Source organism: Cydia splendana, chromosome 9, assembly GCF_910591565.1.
Source record: "Cydia splendana chromosome 9, ilCydSple1.2, whole genome shotgun sequence".
In the NCBI taxonomy this organism is placed as follows: domain Eukaryota; kingdom Metazoa; phylum Arthropoda; class Insecta; order Lepidoptera; family Tortricidae; genus Cydia; species Cydia splendana.
The window spans coordinates 14,917,165-14,941,120 of record NC_085968.1 but is presented as its reverse complement, the minus strand read 5'-3'; the positions used below and the strand labels follow the sequence as shown (position 1 = coordinate 14,941,120).

General features: G+C 37.1%; 2 protein-coding genes and 1 long non-coding RNA gene across 7 annotated transcripts in view; all 3 read left to right on the top strand.

Annotated features, from left to right (window-relative positions):
* LOC134793633 (uncharacterized) overlaps window positions 1-5,231 on the top strand; it is a 163,367-nt gene extending 158,136 nt beyond the window's left edge. The window contains exons 18-20 of one of the 5 annotated variants that reach the window (XM_063765257.1): window positions 2,805-3,035; window positions 3,445-3,621; window positions 4,058-5,231. In XM_063765257.1, the coding sequence (XP_063621327.1) occupies window positions 2,805-3,035; window positions 3,445-3,588 (375 nt within the window). In that variant the 3' untranslated portion in view covers window positions 3,589-3,621; window positions 4,058-5,231. The remainder of the gene's footprint in view (window positions 1-2,804; window positions 3,036-3,444; window positions 3,622-4,057) is intronic. The other 4 variants (XM_063765258.1, XM_063765260.1, XM_063765261.1 and 1 more) reach the window with 4 other exon arrangements.
* The window catches only part of LOC134793709 (uncharacterized), a 344,598-nt gene that overhangs the window by 186,795 nt on the left and 133,847 nt on the right, over window positions 1-23,956 (top strand). The window lies entirely within an intron of this gene.
* The window catches only part of LOC134793654 (transcription cofactor vestigial-like protein 4), a 41,452-nt gene continuing 30,493 nt past the window's right edge, over window positions 12,998-23,956 (top strand). The window contains exons 1-2 of the mRNA XM_063765293.1: window positions 12,998-13,370; window positions 20,593-20,698. Of these exons, the coding sequence (XP_063621363.1) occupies window positions 20,602-20,698 (97 nt within the window). The 5' untranslated portion in view covers window positions 12,998-13,370; window positions 20,593-20,601. The remainder of the gene's footprint in view (window positions 13,371-20,592; window positions 20,699-23,956) is intronic.

Here is a 23,956-nt window from a genome sequence, read left to right as displayed (position 1 = left end):
AAATGCAAGATCGAAAGAAGGCAAATAGACAATTTTTTTATTTTAATTTTCACGATAGCCCACCTTTTTGGGCATTTTCGTTATTTGTACTTTAAAATGCGACTTAAGTCGCCTTTAAGTCATCTCTAACCGTCACTTTCCTGCAATAATGTATGAGGTTTGACATTGACCGTCAGTTTTGTGACGATTGCTAACCGTACACAGTTAAGTGCAAACGCCCACCTTGGAACAGCGTAAACACCTGCTGGTCATCAGACAAACCAGCCATTGTCGCAGTAGCCAGTATCGTTATCTGAAATAAATAACGATTATTGTGTTTAAAATACCGTCAGTTATTTGAGTAAACGTCGCACACATCAACCTAACAACAATATTCGACATCACCAACTTACACGATTTTGTAAATCATATCATATCATATTTATTTATTGCAACCATGGTATTTCTATAGATATTACAATGTCTGGGTAGTTCCACATGGACCCTGTGAGGGCATAGCAATATTACATGCTTAGGATCTAATCTTAAATCTATGTGTATAATATGAAAGTAAGTCAAGTTTTTATATGAAAGTCGAATTGAACCAGTTAATTGTCAGTATGTGTATTCAATACAAATAGGCAACGAATTAATTATTAAGTGATGTCAAGTTAATGAGTATAAAAATAATGAGAATGTAGATTTAATGCAGTAAAAGTGGATTAATATTTAAATGCAATATGTCAACAAATTGATTCAATTTAACCTAGTAAGGTTTGTAAGTATACAGATAATGTCCGAATTTAAAATTAGTGCACAAAATTAGTGGTGTTGCTAAAGAGACTGGTCAGTAAAAAAATCTTCTAAATTGTAATAGCATTTGTCAATCAAATAAGTTTTAAGTCTAGTCAAAAAGGTTTTGTTACATTTTTCTGCTTTTATACTGTCATCTATTCTGTTGTACACTTTTATAAATTCCAGTAGGTACCTAGCTTCAGGTTTTCTAATACTAATACTAAGTTAGTGTGCGGTGAAGTTGTTAGTTCCATGATGATAAAATACATGGGATTTCTGATATTTTTATATCACCCCTCTACTGCAATCACTGCTAAATATTTATAGGTCATCCATACTAACTGCTTGTAAAGGAAGAAATAGCCGTTCAGTGACAGTTCCATTTACTATATTTTGTCTGCACAGTGTAAACTACGAAAACTATAAGATGATATTGCTTTTAGAATATCAAGTTCCTTGGCACTTTGCAATAGATACTTTAGGAATAAAGAATCAGCTCAACGTCTGGCTGAAACGGGGTTTTAAAATTCGCTGACGTTTTACTGAAGCAAATTGTTTTGAGCTACTAAGAGCTTTTGTTATGCTTGGGGTAGGTATAACATAAAGACTACACCAAACATGCTAGCAATTATCGATTGTAGACATGGATTAATTTTCTAAAATACGTTGACAATTTTTTACAGGAACATATTGTTGATAATTTTAACAAACGTTTGCGTTTATGTTTTAATGCCAAAGGAAGACATTTTGGAGATTATACGTTTTGTTTTAGTGAAATGATAACAGTTTTAATGATAACATTTTGTACTGTATAGTTTAGTTAGGAAACCAAAGATTTAGAATTAGAATTAAAATTTGTAACAGTCAAGTTGTTTTACAAATAATGTTTCAATCTAGTTTCCTCTCTAGATTGGTATTCGGGATTGAAAACTAGTGCCTGCGTCAATAACTTAGGATTAGGGTAGCTAATCCTGATTGATAAATTGGAAAAGGTTTGGATGTCGATGTCGATTTTCCAATGGTGATTTCAGCTACAATGTTATATATGAATAAATTTGTGCATATTTATAGCCTTTAGATAATCTCACTCGTGTACCTACTGGTTTATAACGCAGTTAGAACTGAAATGTACAAATTCTATATATGTTTATTTCAAGAAGATGTTTCGTCTGTTGTCATTTGTATCTAACGTCTGTAAGTCGAGACGCGACGCTATGTAAATGCTTATCCCTATGTAAGGGGCTATTCATAAATTACGTCATTTCAAATTAGGGGGGGGGGGGGGTCTGGACATCGGATGATGGTAGCATGACGTAGGAGGAAACGGGGTCATTCGAAGCATGATTTTTGGATGATGTTAGGGGGGGGGGTCGAAAATCGTCAAAAATCGATGACGTAATTTATGGACAGCCCCTAAGTAGATTTCACAATATACTGAGCGGTAATTCGAGAGTTGGTATTAGGTATACTTTCATATATGATAATAATATTGATAGGAGACTAATCTACTTTTTCCTGAAGATGCGAGATTATTTTTTATATCAAGAACTGTAAACAGATGTAACAAAAGCCACTTATAATGGATCGTGATGCTTAACAACATTGACGAGCACAAGCATAAATTATCAAAATCTTGGTTTCTTTTTTTGGCCGTATTTTGATCTGTAGGTATTCCCTGACAAATACAATCTATAAAATTCGTCTTTATACAAAAGTCGTTAGGCTGTAACCGACTCAGTAAGACTTACCTTCGGATGTCAACTGTAGCTTCATTACGGATACGGTGTGATTGTTACCGCCGTTTTATCTGTCTGACGGCGCATTACTGCCGCGATTATGAGTATTATGACGTTCATTCCGTCACTCATTGTATCAAGGATATTGACAGAAATATCGACGGCAACAACGATGCCGCAACAGTAATACAGTTGCAGTTGATATCCGAACGTCACCTATATGTTCTGTTGCCGCTTTCCATCAGGCAAAAAAGTTAATCACTCGTAACTTAAAAAAAAAACTCTCATTTCCAGAAGCATCAGCGCCTCCTACCAACCAACCTCTACGTGATCCTCTACAACTTCAAGTCGCGGCACGCCGACGAGCTCGACCTCAAGGCGGGGTACAAGGTCACGGTCATCGACACCTCGGACCCGGACTGGTGGAAGGGCAAGTGCCTGGGCAAGATCGGATACTTCCCCTCCAAATATTGCACGAAGCTGCAGGCTGGGGAGCGGCCGCTGCAAGTTACGCATAATTTACAGGTTAGTTTGTAGGTAAATACTTACTCTTACTACGATGACGCAACGACCCAAAGTGAGTCCTGGCCTTTGACACCAGCGGGCGCAGCATGGTTCCATTTTTATCGTCTGTCACTATGCCCATCACATTCGCTCTTACATACTTGTTAGAACGTGACAGGCATGGTGACAAGCGATAAAAATGCGACCGTGCTACCGCCGCAGATCACGCCATACCTAACGGTCTTCCGATAGCTCTCGCCAATCGAATTATTATTCGTAATCGAAAGATTACGATCCAATGAAAATAAGTAGGTACATAATAATTATATTATTTACTGCACCTATATATACCATATAGGTACGATAACGTCTGTCTTATACGGAATTTTCAAATTAAAAAATTACTTAATAATGTTCTATAAATTTTAAGGTATCTGACGGCGACAACGGCCTAATGCTCTTGCGCGACCAGATCGTAATCCAAGTGGGCGATGAGGTTGACGGCATGGTCATGATCCGATCGGGCGACAACCGCCAGGGCGTGTGTCCCATTAAGTTCCTACAAGAGGTGTGACGCTTCAGAAGATCAAACTACGATTTCATGACAGTAAGTTTTTACCTATTTATCTTTAATCTTAGGCTAAACATTATACATTTTTTTTTTTAATAAAATTTTAAATACTACACAGACAGACATTACTTCAATACAGACGTGGGTGCCAAGGTTGACGGCATGGTCATGTTCCGAATGATCCGATCGGGCGACAAGCCACAACCGTCAGGGCGAATGTCCGATCAGGTTCTTAAGTAGGAGAGGTGTGACGCTTCAAAAGATTAATACTGATAGGTAGTTGATGTTGTTAGTGGACCGAGTAGGTGATATGCTTAGCTATAGTAAAAGTGGGAGATCACGTTGCTGGCATAACCCACTCTAAAATTTTCTCTAGCTCCACCATTACGTATACTATAAGATGGCAACGGATTAGGATGTAGATAATTACAAAAATCCACTTACTAACGCTAGTTTTTTGTTTCAATTCCAGAAACGCGGATCATTCACCGAAGAAACTCATACGCTCTACGTTCCGAAACCCATACAAAGTGCTCCCGTTACCCCGTGCGACAGCGAAACCTCCACCTGGTCTGACCGAGCCTCATCCAGTCGAGAGAGACAGTACTATGAACTACCCTCCACCTCAGACATGCGTTATGAGGTTCCGAGCTCCACCGTCCGCTATGACGGCCCGACTACCGCCCGGTACGAAGGCCCATCCACTTCTGATAAGCGGTACGAAGAAAGACCTTCAACTTCTGATAAAGCACGTTACGAAGAATCTATGGAAGGTTATTGGTGGTGGCGCAGGCCTCTAGGCGTGAGACGTGCTCAATGCCGAAGATGCGGGGCTTCCTCATCTACTAGACCATTAAAGATGAAGCCATGTGCTGGCACGGCTCAGGAGCAAGACGATGTCGACTGGGATGGCAGCCGTCCTCTGATGTCACGCGAACGCCCTCTACTTTTCTTTAGACAACTCTTTATTTAAGGCGACCCCTTTGTCCGAAACGTTTACGAATTAATATTAATCGCATAGCAACCTTATATAAACTAAGGCTGTTTTTTTGGAAAGTTTTATGATATGATATAACGTTTACGGAATTGGGGTCAGCGTACTGTAAGCTAGGAATTAGGCGGAAGCGCTTGAAGGGTTTCTCAATGCGATTGGCGTAATTCTCATTAGTGCTATAGGACTAAGACTTTTTGTACGAGTACTCTAAGGCTGCCGTAGTTCTATGGAACAAATGGAAAGTATCGGTTTTAAGCGGAAGGTAAAAAACTTCAAGTATTATCAGGTTGCAGATTGTGCAGACAGTTATTAGTTTTAATTGAGTAGCATACATTATTTGTTAAAGACATACACGTTAGATTAGAAATAGGATAAAATACGGCATCAAAATATTTAGTTATATTTAGTTACACTGTGCAAATAGATTTCTTAATTGAGGGATAACCTCTTAGCTCACACATATTTGGCAAAATTAGATGATTTTCGCATTTGCGACCTAAGTACTAATTTATTTGCGAGATACATTCCTTCTAATACAGAGTTATTTTATACCTGTCTTATACATTTACCAATTCGTATTTTTATATTTACATCTAAAGGGAGATGATATAGGTACTTATGCGTGATTATATTTAATTACTTTCGTAACATATCATTTTAAAAATTATTATAGTTACTTATGTATTGTGATAACCTGATAACCTAAGGTGTTATTAGTTAGAGTAAAGTTAAGCTTAATTTAAAATAATACTTTTTTGTTGCTTTACAAGTTTTGTAAAATTTAAATATATAATTATAGCATTTATTATGAATTAAGGGATGGAGATATAATTATAACGAACAGCTAAGTCTACATATTTTAATGTAATATGAATCCGGGCCCATTTATAAAGCTATATATATATACTTTAATATGTATTTTATATCAACCAAGTTTACTCTACTTCACGGTAGCTTAATTTAATGGGTTATTATGCTAAGCTGACCCTAACAACAGTTACTTATGCCCAACGTATCATAATATTTGCAAATTACGTGATACAGAAACTCAAATTTAATATAAAAATAAAAGTCTATATCCGGAGCTAATAAAGCTGTCTTTCAAGAACAGTCCATAGATATATTAAAGTAATGTAATATATTATAACTAGTTCCGTTTTGTAACGTTGGGATGTATTCATTTGTGCCTGTTTGACCCGGCCGTCATTACCGATAAGCAAATTGTCAGTAAGACGCAAAGAGACAACACGAATTTTGAAGTAAACTCGTGATCGTGATGAAACAAGGTGGAAGTTAATTTACTCTTGTCTCCATACTGCGAGAACTCAAGATCTCGTCGCGGCTGTCATTCGAATGTCTACGCAGAGTCCTTGAGTACTTCGGACATATAGCAAGGAAAGACGGTGGCAGCCTCGAAAAGCTTTTTGTGACCGGCAAAGTGGATGGGAAAAGGCCGGGACGTGGACGCAGTCCAATACGTTGGTCCGACCAGATCCGCACCGCTCTTGACTCCACAGTCCACATGGCTCTCCACACCGCCAAGGACAGAACCAGATGGCGAGAAATTGTGAGAGAGAAGGTGATTCAGAAGGGAGGTCACGACCCTCAGCACTGAGGATAACGACGCAAGGAGGGACTTATCTTCGAAATCAACGCGCAATGGATCAATTTATCCTGTAAATTAAATTAAATATAACTTGCATCTTGAGTTGTTTTTCCACACTAGATGGTAAGGACTGGATAATTGTTTAAAAACTATGAAATGGGTTATTCGAAAATAACAAAACCAAATAATTTTTCGTAATATATCAGTTAAGTACATTCCAATCAAAGTAATACGATATATTTACTTAAAAAACGATTATTTTTATTAAACTTGTTTAGTTAAGGCTTGAATATGATAAATCTTATTATGTCATGCAAATTAAATTACGGATTCTATCTATAAAATAAAAAAAATCTTTAAAAATCTTGACAAAATCACAACGGAACGTTTCACGTTAGTTAGGTACGCTCTCGGTTGGTCGACATTCTTGAACATTAGCCAAAATGGTGCATAATACAATGTTGCTGATTTAATTCTAGCCGAAAACAGAGGAGGACTTGATATTATGATACTTCTCTTGCTATACACATATGTAATACGTCCCTGCGCACTTTATTTAGAACACGAATTTTATTTAATCTTCTAGAGATTTAGGGCTTATTACCAAAATCAGCGATTAGCAATGAAAGTTTATATGTGAGGTAAAAAGGTAAACAGGAATGTATAGGTACTTTAAAGCGTGAACCGTACAATGTTATATTTATACTTACTTATGTCCTTATTTCAATAGCATCTAACTTCAATACCAAGAAGAAATGGGTCAATAATGTCAATATTACTCAGAAACAATTTATTGACTGAAATTGAAAGCCCGAATCAACTTGTTTTATAATAACAGTCAAACAAAGCTAGGCTTTATACATAGGTAATTATAGAACTTAATGTGATCCTAGGTCCCATTGCTGCGGTTTTGCTTATGAAATCGGTATATTTATTAGTTTTAGTTTAGTGGGTGAACTGCACCAAGTAGCCGGAGCACTAGATAGGCCTTCGCCCAACTTTAAATGGGTATGTTGGAATTAAAATAATTTAGATTACCTTCTCGGTTTGTGTGGTTTGAAGTTGACTACAGAGTCATGTCTAGGTAGATTTGGCTGAACGGTTTTTACGGACATTTTGTTGTGCCCCACTTGTACCTATGTAACCACAGGTCCTCAGCGCCTTACCGCAGGGTTTGAAAAACTCTTTAATGTACGGTAAAGTAATTAAAGAGTAAGTGAAGGATTAGTTCCATAATGTAAAGCAATGAAGCAGAACGATTTATTAAGAGAGCTATAAACTAAAGGCTATTTTTTCCCTATAAGGAACATGGCTCTGTGTGTAATTGTGTATGTGGTGATTGTGGTGTCTGGCTTCTATGTGGTGCCACTACCCACCACTTGTAGTGGCACCATACGTTTCTTAGTCGCCCATCCTTATAAACTATGGCGTTCCTAATATGTGGTAGCATGTGTTTTTTTTTCTAGCAACTTGACTATGTAGAACTCTCTAGTTATGCAACGTATAAAGTAAATCGATAAACATGTTAGTTGCATACTAATATTAGTATTATACTTTACTTGTCGCCTAAAATAATGTTTTGTTCAACTAGGGTAGGCATTAGGAACCTATCGTGTTTCGGTATTAATTTAAGGTGAACAAGTTCAATCATTATGGCGATGGCATTGAACTAAAATATGCTCAAGTAAGAGTAAGATCCAAATCAATGCCATCTAATCGCCTTACATAAGTCAAGCGCCTTGCATTAAAAATTAACCAAATTACGAAAATTCCAAAATAAGGCGGCGCACATTTCTCCTTTTTTTTTTCTTTGTAGACATGTGTCCTTTCACTAGAATCATTTTGAGCTCAATACAATCTTCAATATTCCTTCCTAATATTAAATAAATGTACCTAAGTATTGATTTGAAAGATATTTCGACTTATCCGCACAAATCCTTCTTAAGCCTTCAGGAAACCTGTTAACTTTGTGGTTCTCTGTACAGGTTATCTAACGGCCCTTACTACTAATCCATAAAAGTAATCGTAAAATATTTTATTTAATACGAACCGTCCCCCAATGTATTACAAGTTAAAATAAGTGTAACATATACAAGTAGGACGTTAACCGGAGTATGATAGAGCACGTAACGTAAGAGTTATGAAGATTATTTACACGTACGATAAACGTATTTAGTTAGATAGCAAACGTATGAATGTGATACCTAAGAAGTTCCCAATGACATGAATGATATCTTGAATCCCTTACCGTTGATAATTTTGTAAACATTTCAAATACAACCCAACATTTAAGTATAGTCAGTAAAACTTTTTGCTTAGCACCTCTGCATTCAAATAATATATGTACGAGTATGCAAGGGTGCCAAATTGTAAGCTACTATTACGGAAAAGCGGTGCTTCTTTATACAAGTATCTCTATTAGTTCTATTACTTAATTAATAAAAAGAGGCATCGGCACAGATGTGGAAAGTTTACTTGTAAAAGATTACTAAATAAATATTTTTCATTTTCAAATCTAGCAAAAGAGGTACTTACCAACATTAAAAACTCGTCATTGCATTGACTTCGTATGGCTTGGGCCCTTTGCACTGTTGTCCGTTTTACTTTTTTTTATCTAAGTTTTTAAGTTTGATAACAGGACTAAATTTATTAAGCATTTGTAATGGATTAAAGATATCTGTCATCTATGTACCTATAACTTATTTATACATACACTTAGAGAATGCCTATGGATGTGTTGAAAGGATATAATTCATATAATATATTATATTTATGAAATAAATATGAGATGAAAATAAATATATCTACCCATGATTCAAAATCATTATTGCCTAAACCTTCCTGTATTTTTCTGTGAAATAGAATAAAAAATATCAAATGACGTGTTAATACTATTTATAAGAGTAATACCTAAATTTTACTTAAGTATTTAATAAATCATGTCCACTGTGTTGTTTAATTCTAATTTAAATAATGTTTTTGTTATACCTTACGATTTTTGGAATAAACTAACGGAACCAAATTATTACCAAAAATACCTATTTATGTATTTACGAGTATTATTAGTTTAGGTATAGTATAGTTATTAAGAATCCCAAGTGAGATGTTTATTATATACATATAATAAAAAAAAATAGTATATGAATGTGATCATTACTTTAAAATTGGCCTTTCTCTCACTAAAGTTCCTTTAAAAACAAAAGTTTCTATAAAAAGCCTACCTACATTTTTAGTTCTTATTGAAAACAATGTTAATGTTATTTAAATAATATACGACGAGGTAACCTAAATGTGTTATAATAAGATACCAATCTTGATATTTTTCAATGAAAATAATAGTAACTTGAAATTATCCTCGTGCCAACGCCAACCACACTTAGCGCCACTTGCACCATTCTACCAACCCGGGGTTAACCGCTGAAACCTGGAATTGCCATGGTTACCAGTACTATTTGACACTGGGTTAACGGTTTAACCGCTTAACCCCGGGATAGTGGAATGGTGCAAGTGGGCTTTACAAAATTATAAGTACCCAAGGAAGTTAGAATCTTGTTGTATTTTCAATTGGGTTGAATTTATTTTATTCGAAAATTTTACGAGACAAATGAAATGCTACCTACTTTGTTTTTAATTAAGGTTGACATTCCATCGAAACTAAGTGTACGAGGATAGGTACATAAAAAGTGCTGAATGGTCCACTACTTATTATGCTCAGAAATATTTATTCAATCTTTGGTCGGAGAAAGGTCTTAAAACGAATTATTCAATGAGCTATTATTGTAACTTACACTGTTAGGTTAGGTGCTTTAATCCGTTCGTTTTTTAAATCTTTACTAGGTTGCTAATTCGCAAAAAAAAAATATTTGCCTTCCGGAAATGTACCTATACATTATTTACATTGTGTATTTATGATCTAAATTATCTGAGGTGAACAAAACAGAACAGATTAAGGCCCTTTCTAAAGAGGTTAGGTACTTACATGTATCCATTTTCAGGACACTTTTTGCTAAGAGGGACAGGGAAAGGTAAAAAGTACATGTTGTTTCCCTGTCTCTCTTAGCAGCAAGATAGGAGAAAGTGTCCGGCAAAAACATAAATTAGATTTATCCCTTAACTTGACAGTGACAGGGTGACATGATTTAGGTACCTGGGGGCCTAGCCAAGAATCTTGAATAATGTATAGAAATAGTCATGTGACTTTTCGTAGCATCTGTCATCCAAATATTTTATCTTTTCGTTTGGCACTTGTTACGATGTAAGTTTGTTAACTTGGCTAGGCCCCCTGATCGGCTCAGATGCGAGGCGGGGGTGCGATATGATATCGCGTGCGCCTATTAGTGCGCGTGAAATGCAGTGCGAGTCGTATCATAAAAGGCATCTCACTCAAACTTATTGGTACCTTATGCTACTGCGCCTCCGCGCCATTCAGGAAGAAAATATGTAGGTACAGTCAGCAGCATAAGTTGCTAAGCGGGCCAGGTGTTCAAATTTATCTTGACGCGATTTTATCGAAAGACAATACGAGCGTGACAAGGTAATTTTGAACACCTCGCCCGCTTAGCAACTTCTGCTGCTGACTGTACTACGTAGTATATCGAAATTTTAATTCATTCATAAAGTGGCCGTGCACTTTTGCAGCTGGGTGTGCCTCTAAGTCAGGAAAGGGTCAGTCAGGAAAGGGTCAGTCAGTCGAGACACTTAATCTATTATAAAATCAACCTTACTATTTAGGTAAGAAAGATCAAATAAATTGACATGGCAGTTTTCGTAAAATAATGTTCATCTAAAATGATTTTGAATTTAGTTACTAAAGCTATATTTCAATTGCTGAGTAGGGATGCAGATATCCATACCCTTGTTTTATGTTGATAACAATCTGTTGATTTGTACTGAGGTTTATAACGAGTGTTTTGTTAGATGGAATAAATATTGTGTCATGTAAAATGATTTTCCTTTCATTTTTATAACCAACTTATGTACAGACAGCGCTATATAGGAGGTAGCATCCAAGGTATTCAAATAGTTCGGTAGGTACACCATATAATGTAATTTGTATGGTGTATCGAACTATTTGAATACTTTGCTACCTACTATATGACGCTGACTGTACCATCCCTTTGAGCTTATTTAGACGATGCGAGAACTAGCATGTGAATTTAATTACGTTGCGGTTTTTGATCGGTCGGTTGAATTGGATGTAACAAACAGTCCGCAATGTAATTAAAATCGCATGCGAGTTCGCGCGCCGTCTAAATCAGCCCTTAAGTAGGTATGTAAGTACCCATACTTTATTACAAAAGGCATAAAGTCCACCGATGGACAGTTAAGTGTCGCTGTTTGTACATAAACGCCCATACCTTAACACAGATGATGCTGCCCATGATCTCATCATCTCGTGGTGAAGGTGGTGGTGTGGTGTGCTGATAGTGTGGCCGGCCCAAACATCTTCAAGAAATCGGGGAACATACCATATAATATATATCATCCACACTGAAAACTATCATTTTCATTCGTACCAATGGTTTGTTTGGAGCTTATAGCATTTAATAACTGGAGTCGTCTTTAGGAGCTTACCCCTCTGCCGAAAACCTTCCACAATGGGGTTGGCAACTGTCAAAGGTTTGCATAGATGGCGCCATCATAGCTTGCCCCTTTTCCTATGAGATTTGGCTTAAAGAGCTGGCATCCAGGGCATTAAAAAAAACAAAAATTTGACACAATTCTAGGGATTGACAGGGCAAGCTATGATGGCGCCATCTGCCTAATGCTTCGACCGGCCAACCCCATTGTGCAAACTTTTGTATGGACTGACTTTTATCTGGCATGGCTATTTGTACGTTACGTACAAAATAGCCATACATTTGAAGTGCCCCTCCCCGCAAAAATCGGCAGACTGTTTTGTACAGGCAAGTACAGGCAAGGAAATAACAGACAAGGCGTCTCCAGCATATATTATTATACTCTTTGGTCTCCAGTTAATTTTCGACTTATGAATTTTAAAATATTTGATGCATACTGCCATCTCGAGCAAAAATATTGAATTAGAATAAATGTTGTCAATCTAGCTAGTGTGTAAGAAAAGCTACCAAGTTAACTTGCTATTATCAGATATTTCTAACAGATGGCGCTACAAACCATTATGGCAGTACAACATAATGTAAAATGCTTACAAGCACATTTTTTTTTATTTTAACGAACTTGCAAAAAGCCTTTAGTAACAGTTGGTAACAGGTAATGGTACCGAAAATTAATGAGACTCTAATAATTACATGAATATTTCATGCCAGTTATCATTTATAAATTCGTAGAAATCTCTAAGAATATTTCTCTTGTATGTACCTAATTACTGCTTATAAATGTTAATTAAAGAACCGAACCGAAACCAAGCATTTATTCGCTATGCTACGTGCACTGAGGAATGAAGCCTGACCCTGGTTCTTTCCAACGTGTGTCGATAACCCTGCAGCAGACGGACTAACATCACGCCTGCGCGGCTGTGACGTAGAACGGCGGCCTTAGCTTGGTCGCATTCCATTAGTTAGATTCGCAAATGTGCTACTTTACTTTTATATTCAGTGATATATTTGTATTAGCTTGCGGCTATTCACTCTAAGATTATAGTTTTAATCATTTTGACCGTTTTTGCTTAATGTTTTTGCTTAAAACAGGCTTTGTAAAAAGTGTAGGCCGTTTATGCTCAAAGAAGCAAGCACTCCAGTGCGCCGCCGTTGTAACGTTTAACATTCCATTACATAGATGGCGGCACTGAAAATATTTGACATTCCCTGCATTCCAATAGCTGTGGGCTCGGCTCAAATGTCAAACGCGATTATTTCGTCAACAGTGTCGTGGCGCGCTAGTTGGGTTTTATGAAATAACAACAAATAATACGACAGTGCAATTGACGTAAAATGGATGTTCAACGTTAAGATTCAGTGTGTTTTTTTGCGCCGAGTGAACTGGCAGCGAGTTGTGTGAAACTAAACAGTTTTTGCAATGCCGTATTGATTTTTGTTCGTCACCGGTTTTGTTGCGCTGTTATGAACTTTTTCCTAACTTATTGGAGTTAAAACACTTTACTGGTCGTAATCTAATGCTGATTAAAGTATTGTTCTTTGTATTTATGCGAGGACATTGTTAATTGCTGCTTATCGAGGACGGGATATCGAATTGGGAATAAATTAAGTAAGTACCTTCTACCTACTTGAATTCCTTGATGTTTACATTTATGCTTGGAATGAATTTATACAGATTTTGTTGCATTCTTCAAGCTTTTATTGAGGACTATTTAAACATTTATAGATTAATTTATTATCCAAGATATCTGCACATATTTGTTCAGGACCATGTTTGTTTATGATTGTCATGTTCATACGTATCTACTGTATTTGATAGCTACAGACAGACATAGATGATTTATTATTTTCCAAGCCTAAAACTCATATTAGAAAAAATATGTAGCGTTAAATTGAAAATGTAGAAATATGTATAGGTACAGCAACTTGCTTATTCAATATAAAATACAATTAATTCATATAAAGTGATGAGTTTTCATATTTTGAGAATACTTTTGTATGATACTTTACAATAAGACACCGCGACAATCAGATCAAGTCGCCCACTGTTTTGATTTTCATTACTCGCAATACACTGCGTACTTAGTACTCACCTACCGGTTTGATTTGCGAGTGCCGAGCAAAAAATTCGCCGCTACTTACAGCAAAAAATTGTTCATACAATTACGACCCCTATGTCAAAGCTGTAAGGAGCATGTAATGGCCTTATTTTCGAGCGTGGAATCTCGCGAGCATAATAGCGCGGAATGCGACCGATAGGGGTGTCATTACGATCGCTTACAGACTCAAAATGTTCCTGCTAATCATTATAAGAGCACACTCCGATGAGGCATAGTTGTTACGGTCCTAGAGGTTTGAATATACTGGTTGTTGGTGAAACGTGAACTCGCTTGCGTAATGAATGCTCGGTCTGTGCGAACGCATGTGGCACTGGCAGATAACGCGTCGATAACGCCTGATTAGCCAATGTGACCCGGCAGATTCATTTCCCTTAGGCCTTAGGTCGCATCTGCTGTATTACTTATGTATATGACGCCTTTAGGGTTGCTATATTATGGATGCCCAAAAGTAATCTAGACTAGACTGGCAATAATTTCAAAGTTGGAACTGGAGCCAGTTTCACGAAAAATAAATATTAATCTAAAGTATGTAAACGTGTCAAATGTCTCAATCTTCTAAATCCATTGCATCTTGCCCGATTATAGATGTTTTTAGGAGATTCATAATACCGTATACCTACCTAGCTATATTTTATCGAAAACCACACAAAATGTCAGTAGAATCCCGACTATATAAGTATGGCAAACCTCGAAGGAATGTAATCTTGCTCATAATTTCATCAGGCGAACTGATGGTCGGAATTACTCCGAATCTGAACTCTCCCAAAATTTCGTTAGACTCCCGGCGAGATATAAAAATCTCCCAATAAAATGCGTCTTGGAAGAGCAAGTATTGAAGCCGGGAGTCTTTCATTACTCTTGTCATGGAATAGAAAATATGCCGTTATTGCCCCATGAGCTCCAAAATGCCGAAATTGAAAATGTACCCAGATAGGTTCAGCCTTTGCATTTGGATCCTTCAACCCTAATTTTAGTTTTGAGATATTACGAATAGGTAATTCGACTAAGTAATTTGATAATATGACAAGTGATTTCCGAAAGTAGAGATTTGCATTTTAGAATTATTTTTTTCGCCTTACCAATCAACCCATTTAATTTGAGACCTTACAAGGCGACCATGCATAGTTATAAAAGGGATGCTTACTTATATAGCATTTGGGCAACCCTACTTCAAAGGGAACATCTGCTCGTTCCTGGCGGCCCCTCCGGCCACGTGCGCGTTGCCATCTCAGAACAAAACGTCGTATGTACATATAAACTTTATAAAACTTACGACATTGCTCCACGAAGCACTTACGCAGCAGGGGTAGCCTACCAACCGGCGTAAATGCACCGCACCCCAAAATGCGGGCTAGCCCTAATAAGACTACCGGTAACAATGCATAAACTGCCTAAAGTTGTATTCTATAAGGTCGGATTTGGATTGGACTGGCGTAGGAAAAAGATTATTATTTTTAACTTTCGGAATGTCAAGGTTCGACCACCATGTGGTTTTCGTCTGGAGACTAGCAGGTGATAACGTTTTACGTAAACTTTGGGCAACGAACATCTGTCCTGAAAAGACATTCTTGTTGATGTCGATTAGAAACCATAATAGCGCGCAAATTTGGTGCAGATATCGACAATAACCGGCGGTGAGTTCAAGCAGGTCTTATATGGGTATTATAAACTAGTGGGTCTGTGAACTGTAGACCTCACTAAACCCCATGGCTCCGACATTTTAGAATAGATTCCGAAAACCGAATAGACAAAAAAAATTAGTTCTTGAATTTTCTCACAAAATTTCACGAGAATCGGTTGAGAAATGTGACCTGTAGACGAGAACATCTGGACGTTCGCTAACGCTCGGTCAATGAATGCATTATAGTACATAACAGTGGCGGAACGTTAACAGAACTCAATTCCCATCGGCTTGCTTAGTTTTCAGACAGCTTTTACAACAAGCTCATGACAGGAGAGCCAAATTAGCTTTGTCTGGTTTATAAATATTTTTACTCACCGCCACTGGTAATTACTTAGGTACGTAGGTCCCTGCGTTAGGTAAGTACTTTAAAATAGAGATGGGCCGATCCGAATATTCGACCGAATTATTCGCTTCACCTGAATCATTCTACATAATAAACCTTTTGAAATCGCTTCAAATACATTAGCAGCTAATGAATATGATGAATATCTTCCTAGGCAAGGCATTGAAACAACTGATCAAAAGGCATGAGACTCGCAAACTTTCCAAATAATCAAACCATCCTATGGAATCAACATGTCTCATCATGTGCATTAATTACAATGGGAAAACGTAACCTGATTGGAGAGAGTAGGTACTTTAAAAGTTCTGGAGGAGCTCACATTTTACAGGATTGCAACAAGACAAACATTTTTAAAATATTTGCAGAATATTCGGCACCTTAACCGAATAATTCGGCCGAATAGGAAGCTAGGAAAATTTGCCGAATATGCCGAATTTACATTCGGACCATCTCTACTTTAAAGTATAATATTATAATAACCTAACATTCCGTTTCTATATTATCTTTCCATAATTTTAAATTACCTACTCACGAGTTTCCCTAACTGTTGTTTCCTTAACTTGATACTATATTGATTACTGCAAAATAATAAAAACCAATTCTGTATTTTTATACATCGCGCTTTTAATGCCGACTGTATCTTTTGTCATCTGCACGTAAAATAGCACGCACAATTAATTGCTACTCCAAACAACACAAAACACAACATACAGACATCAAACATAATTAATTACACCTAACACAACTTACATAAGTACCTACATGTATTGAATATTTCTTACGTAGGTAATAAATAACATAAATTCTTTTATAATCAGTTGTACCCACTGTGTTTAATTGAAAGGCAATAAAGATTAGCTATATATAAAGAATGTTATAGATATTTTGAATATTTTTATTTCCATCGGCAGCAATCATCATATCATCATCATCATATATATAAAATTGAAAAACCAGAACGGGATAAAAACGAGGGAAGAAGCGAGATGGCGCCTTACAAATTTCTAAAAAAGTTTTTGACACGTTTCTCGAATACGACGCACGTATGATAAGAAAAACCTGTTCAAATCAATTATCTACATATGGGAATAGAACTAGACCATAAAAACTATCGCTTCCGATGCGTATTTAATTTACAATAAGGAAAAGAAATTTTCATAACAATCTTCATCGGCCATTTCTCGGCAACTCTCGGTTGCTTTCGTTTGGCGGTGCTACAGATTAGACCAAATAATCCGTAAGTTAAAGTAAACTAAATTATGTTTGTCATGTTGGTATACAGGTATTTCTGAGTTTTTTTACACGAAGTAAAATAAAAAGTGCTGCCAACCTCAACCTTAGTCTATAGAGCCCATACGAGTGATTTATGTCATATATGACTTGTCATTCTTATCAATCAAAGTAATTACTATATTATTATTATCAATTTGTATTTTGTTGTTTTAAATTTATTTTTGAGTTATATTATTCAGATTGACTTTCACGGCTTCGGCAAACATTGCCATTCGTCCGGGGAACGGGCTAAGAATGCTGAGATGGGTCAAAAATACAAAGTTGATAGTAAGTTATGTAGGTAGATTAAAGTGCATGTTCAGATGTTATTGAGCGACCTGATAAAAATAAGCAAATGTACAGTCAGCAGTCGACCAAATATCGTAATATAATTTTGTTGCCATAGAAATAAGGATGTGGTCCGATATAGTGGCGAAATATTGAGAGACAAAAGCGGCTAAATTCAGTGGTGGCTCGGACACTTAGAGAGAATGGGAGAGGATCGTGCCGTGAAGAGAGCGCAGGTACTTGGGACAACAAAATGGGAGACGCCCGAGTTGACGTCCTAGGTACCACTGAAACGACGTAGTTGCTCAAGACCTGCTCAACCTCGGCCATGGCGACTGGCGAGAGCTATCGCAAGACCGAGAGGACTAGACTACCTATGTTTGTATGAAAAGGCGATTTAAGGGCGGTGGTCGTCCATATTCGTCTTAAGGCGAAAATTAATCTAATGAACGTTTTTACAACTAGGCTTATAAGAACAAATAATAATTTTATCTTGAAACAAGTTTTAAATAAATACGTGTAGATGAAAAAATACAATCTTGCCTTTTATCAAATCACATCATTTTTTGACAAATTTGCGAATTGACTTATCCAAATAACGGCTACAAATAAGAAATCCCTATCACAGTTTTAAACCATGGCAGGGTTGAATACATAATAATGTCGGTATTTAACTAAACATAAGACGAACTCTTTATTTCATTTACGCGAGCGGAGCTGCGGGCCCGTCTAGTTAACATTAAAATCACAAAGTTTTTGTTATTCGCTTGTCGTGTTGATGCCAAACGTCCAATGACTGATGCTTTCCAAGCGACGAATTATTTTTTTTGTATTTTTACCCAAAACTGCGTGACCATCTACATTTACCTTTATGTAACTATTACCTGCGCAATAAGTTTCATTTTGTCTTGTTACTACAACTATAGGTACCTACATATGTATGTGTCGCAACGAAATTCTTCAGTCGGCGTGCCCGCACAATTCGTGACTTCGCCTCTGGCCAGAAAAATTCTATTGTGCCTAATGTATCAACCGAATTCCTCATCATTAACGTACCCATCACTCGTCATACCAGAATCTTGTTTACCCGCACTCATCCACACCTCTTATTTGTCCAAGATTGTCTAAAGGAATGTCCACTCCTGTAAGTTCAATGTCATCCTGCGTCCCAAGAATTTGACATCCATTATTGTGCTCATTATGATTCATCAGGATCCGTTAAAATGTTACAGATATATGTGGAATCCGTTTAATCGTAGACCGTTTCAGTGCCGCTGACATGTGATAAAAGAAAGTTCTCACAGTTACACCATACGGCCCGAGATTGTCAGGCTTACGACTAATGAAAATTTAGATGATTTTCTTGTTGTGGTTTTCAACAAAGGAAACAAAGAATTCAAAATATCTTGTCCCATATAGACAGAATGGATACAAGACTAGAAGCCTGCTAGAACATAGTATTCTATTTACATTTAAAGCATACAATGCCTTAACACAATAAGTGAACAATAAAACTGAATGAACAATTAGCTAATGATAATGGTTTAATAAGCATATTTCTTTATTTATCACCTCGCTTGGCCATCGCTGAAATATTTCGCGTGGTATGCCAATTTAACCATGCGAATCTCGTTTATTATTATCACAATATTTGGCGAGTATCATGCAACAAAGAACTAAGAATCTAGTTTTGGTATTACTATGAATTTCAAAGTTTATTTACCTTTAGCTTTTGTACTTAGTGCAATGAGATCTGTGATTATATCATATATGGGAATCTTATCTTTCTTATTGTGTACGAACTCTTTGCCGTGTGCTTGGGAACTCCATGGTGGTCAATTGTATCCGTGACTTTGCCACCGTGCTCATTTACTATAATGATAGTAATTGCTGCGTACAATTCAATCTCTGCATCTTTTAGTAAGGTCAGTTTGTTGCATTGCTTCCCAAGCAATCAAATCATAATGTCATATCATATCTGTATATCGTTTGATGAATGTCGCATTCTCACGTTGTAAGAGATAATTATAATTAATGATTTCGTTGTTTATCCTAATGTTTGCTACATAAAAAACATTTAATTTACTAATTAGTTAATTTACTCTGGAACTATTTACCACACATTGCTTAAACGAAACATTAATTTTTGATCAAAGAAAATTATCCAAATAAGCTTAAATGTCTATTTTGATAAAATGCTTTCTGTAAATTATTAAAATATATTATATCAAATGGGTCGTCGACACTTTGTCAAATCTAATAGGTGCAACTCACTAATATGTTTGTAGATTAGCGACTAATTTGCCACATTCATCAAACAAAACTGTCACATTCGAAGAAAATAACGATATGGAATTTAATAGAAAGCCATAGTGTTCAACCGTTCAACTATACCATCTATCAAATCCGTTACAACGCAGTGAGAATGTCTTATCTGCCATAGCGTGGACCATTGGCCGCGTTCCCGATCCCGCCGCGGTATGCGGTCGATCCACGTTTCACAACTCTTTGTTTGATCCGATCTGCCTCTTCGTGTCCGTGGGAGAATAAAGACGCATATTCCTCTAACACATAAACAGATATGACTTTGCGCTACCAGGATACGCCTTATTTACGTGAGTGCTCGTACGGCTTGGCTCGCGTCTGTCCACCGTCTAGTCGTTTACGTGCGATTAGGAATTTCCGCCGTCGAACTATTTGCATGCGGCCTTTGCGACATGTTTGCAATGCTTTGTCGCCAGAAATATTTATACTATAATAGACATCGTTGCCCCTTCGCCAAAAATATTTATACTCCATTAGACACGTCTGCCGATAAATTCTTAAGATATTTCGCTCGATCAAAGCGGTTTCAGTTTATAATACTGGTCGCTAAGACCCCTTGTTTAAAGCAGTCATTGTTTAGCTTACCGAACAGCAGTGGTGTCAAATATATTTAGCAAATGACGTACTTACAACCCAAAACAATGACAGCATATTATTATGTTTAAGTCGAACAATGCTCAAATATTTTTATATTATTAAAGTAGGAGCCAGTATCGGCGGGCAATTTGGCTTGTTTTGTTTTCTGAATGTTTTAAATACTCGCTCAAGACAATGGTTTTAAAACCCGCTCTGTTTTCAGGTACATAAAATGGAGAAGGTTGAATCCCCGTTGGACGTATTGTCCCGAGCTGCGACTATGGTGCAACCATGCCCGGCGTATCCAGCCAGTGACTCTGATGGCTTCGGTAAGTAATTAAAGCATTAACTCGCATGTCTAAAACACGTACCTACCTACCAGAATGTCGGGTAATTTTTCCAGTAACATATTTTCCGACTACACATTCCAAATTGACTTGTCCTCATGCATTAAACATTGCTATTATGCTATCGATTAATCAACGAACGCTAATGAATCGTCTAGGAATTCAACAGCTACCGTATAGCAATGGAATCTACCTACTCGCGCGGCAGTAACGTCTTTTGTCCAGTTGAGACTCGAATGTAGATACGGCGTTTTCTGGGTAACTATTATATTGGAGTTGGTTTGAGATGCGATGCGGCCTTGTAGGCGGGTCACATTCCAGATTCCACCTCGCATTATTTGATGGTCACCCGCTGGGGGCGTCGCAGAGCACGTGATTCTGATATTTATAGAAAAACAAATTAGAGTAGGCTTTCCACCATATCCATACCTGAATAGATTAGGTACAGTAGTTACGCCATGCCAATGTTGAAAAGAAAACGCAAATGGGCGATAGGCTGCTGTCTGGGGAAGGTAAACACATCAATGAATAACCAGGCAGGGACCTGCATGGCTGCATCTATATAGCCAAAGGAGCTCAACCGTTCTCTATGATGAGCAATTGATTTTAATCCGATTGACGATAGTACATATGTAGTTGTGAAAGACATTGGCTCTAGCTTCTTCGACAGGGTTCACGACTCCCGCTCTTAACAATGCGCCATTGTTGCTGTGAACTGGTTTCACGATGAAATGCTTGATTGGCAACACAGCCGATCTCTATTGCCGGATTATGACCGTCGCGTTTTTTTGCTGTTTTTTTGTATGACGATGCGCAGCCGAGCGATATATCCGGGTGAGCCAGGATTACAGGAAATTCGCGACGATTTGAACATGTTTAAAATTGTCTGACTTTAAGGAAACAATGCGATAAATCAAACATATTTGAAATACTTAATCCATGTGAGAAATACAATTACGGTAGGTACGGAATAAATTTACATGGGTCTTCTTCTTCCTCGCGTTATCCCGGCATTTTGCCACGGCTCATGGGAGCCTGGGGTCCGCTTGACAACTAATCCCTACAAATTTACAAATATGTAGGGTAAATGTGGGATAGATGCTATAGGGGGATAGATGCCCAAATTTGCACATAGCGACTTGTGCGAATTCAACGCTTGCAATTCATTTTTTATTTGTAAGCTTACTCCTTTCCTCCCTCTGGTTAATGACGAACATTTCGCTAAAATGGACGTATTGTGATTTATTGCGAAAAACTATTTTACGCCGCAACAGATTGAGGTAAATGTGGGATAGTTGCCATACTTTTTGAATAAGGTGAATAAAATATAGAAGATAAGCGTTTAAAAATCTTATAACACCGTGTTAGTTTGTATACTCATTAATAAACAATATTTTTAAGGTAGCTGGATGTTATTTGTTTTATTTGTATACTATCCCACGAGTCAAAATATCATTGCGGCATCTAACCCATACAGTTGGCATCTATCCCCGTCCGAAGGACCTTTTTATTTTGTTTATAACTAAACAAATAAAACAAATAATATCAAACTACCTTGAAAATATTGTTTATTAATGAGTATACAAACTAACACTGTGTTATAAGATTTTTAAATGCTTATCTTCTGTATTTTATTCACCTTTTTCAAAAAGTATGGCAACTATCCCACATTTACCCTAAATTTACATGGGTATTCGCGGAATACCGAACTAAACTAAGCGTTCAAAAGGTATCAATGAAATTTTTGAAAACCGGGCTGTTAACAATGTTTTTTACAATATAGGTATTTAAAGAAAATGTCGTATTTCAGTAGCCAAAAATTCAGTAGGTACTGATATTTGAACAGCAACTAGCTGGTAATTGGTTTGATTTTTTTGTGAGTTTAGATTGTCAAGCGTGTCAATAACTGGAAATACCACTGAAAATACTTGCATGTACAGAAAATGACTGCATGAGCAACAGAGCAGCGAAGCTGAATGCACTTTGTACAGTCTAGGATACATAATACCTACTTAGGTGGCTTTAGTTTGAACCAAAACGTCATGGAAATAAAGTGAAAAAGTGACAAACCTGTGCTATCCTCACTGTGCCTTCCTTTCTCTGTTCTGAACAATGGCAGTAAGTAAATGTTGTCTAGAAAGCTAGCTGAAAGCGAGCCGGAGCGTCCCGCGCTCCCTAGTGCGTTTCGCCGCCCTACTAACTGCGACATCCTGTTGACATGTCTTTTACCTCTACAGATCTGCACGTATAAACATCCTGGACTCATCTCCTATAGACTTAAAAATTTAGTTATTATACAAGCACTAATTCAGATCAGTAACATTAGTAACAGCGCTAAAGAAGTGCCTAAAACGTTGCACGTGTAGGTATTTAGGTACAGCTATATAGTTTCGCACAATTTTTCATTACTTTAAGTTTCTCGTATTTTCTTGAATTTGTGTCGTACAAATTCCAATAAGTATGCTTCTTAGAAAGGCATTTTCTACCAGTGGCCATTTGGAGAAAATTAACGGTTAGTTTAGTTAACCTATCCTATTGGTAGATTGCAATCCAATAAACTGCACTATTTCTTTAAAACGTCTGCTGCTGTCTGCTTTTATTCACATATTAGAGCCACTTGCACCATTTACTAACCCGGGGTTAACCGGTTAAACCTGGAGTTACCATGGTTACCAGTACAAATTGACACTGTTAGTCGGATGGTGTAAGTGGCGCTTAGCCAATTATTTAGCACTTACGCTTCACTTAATGTGAAAATAATGAAATCCTCATCTTTGAAAAACTTACACGTCTTCTCATCAAAACCCAACTACGCCCATAAATAATGAACTTATCTAAATACGATCACGCGATACGTGCTCACTTATTTGTGTTTACAAACAGTGGTCAGATTGCGAGTAATTATGCAACGCGATGACAGTGGCGCGTCGCGGGCACTCACTTTCGTTAGTTTCGTTGCGCGCGCATAGCTCGTGCGCGGCCAGAGAAAGCGCTCAGGAATTTGGTCGGGGCACATCGTCCCACAGAGTTGAACAGGGGCACAATTTCACATTGCTTTTTTAGTAAGAAATACTGATAGATATGACGAATTTTCTATAATATCCTCTAAAATTTCCTTGCTTGTGTGTAAATTGATGTGAACATCTTAGTCATCATCGGATGATCTATATTTGGAGTGATTGATTCGCCTACACCGGCTTTTGTCTATCGTATCCCTCAAATGAGTAACATTTTCAAAAA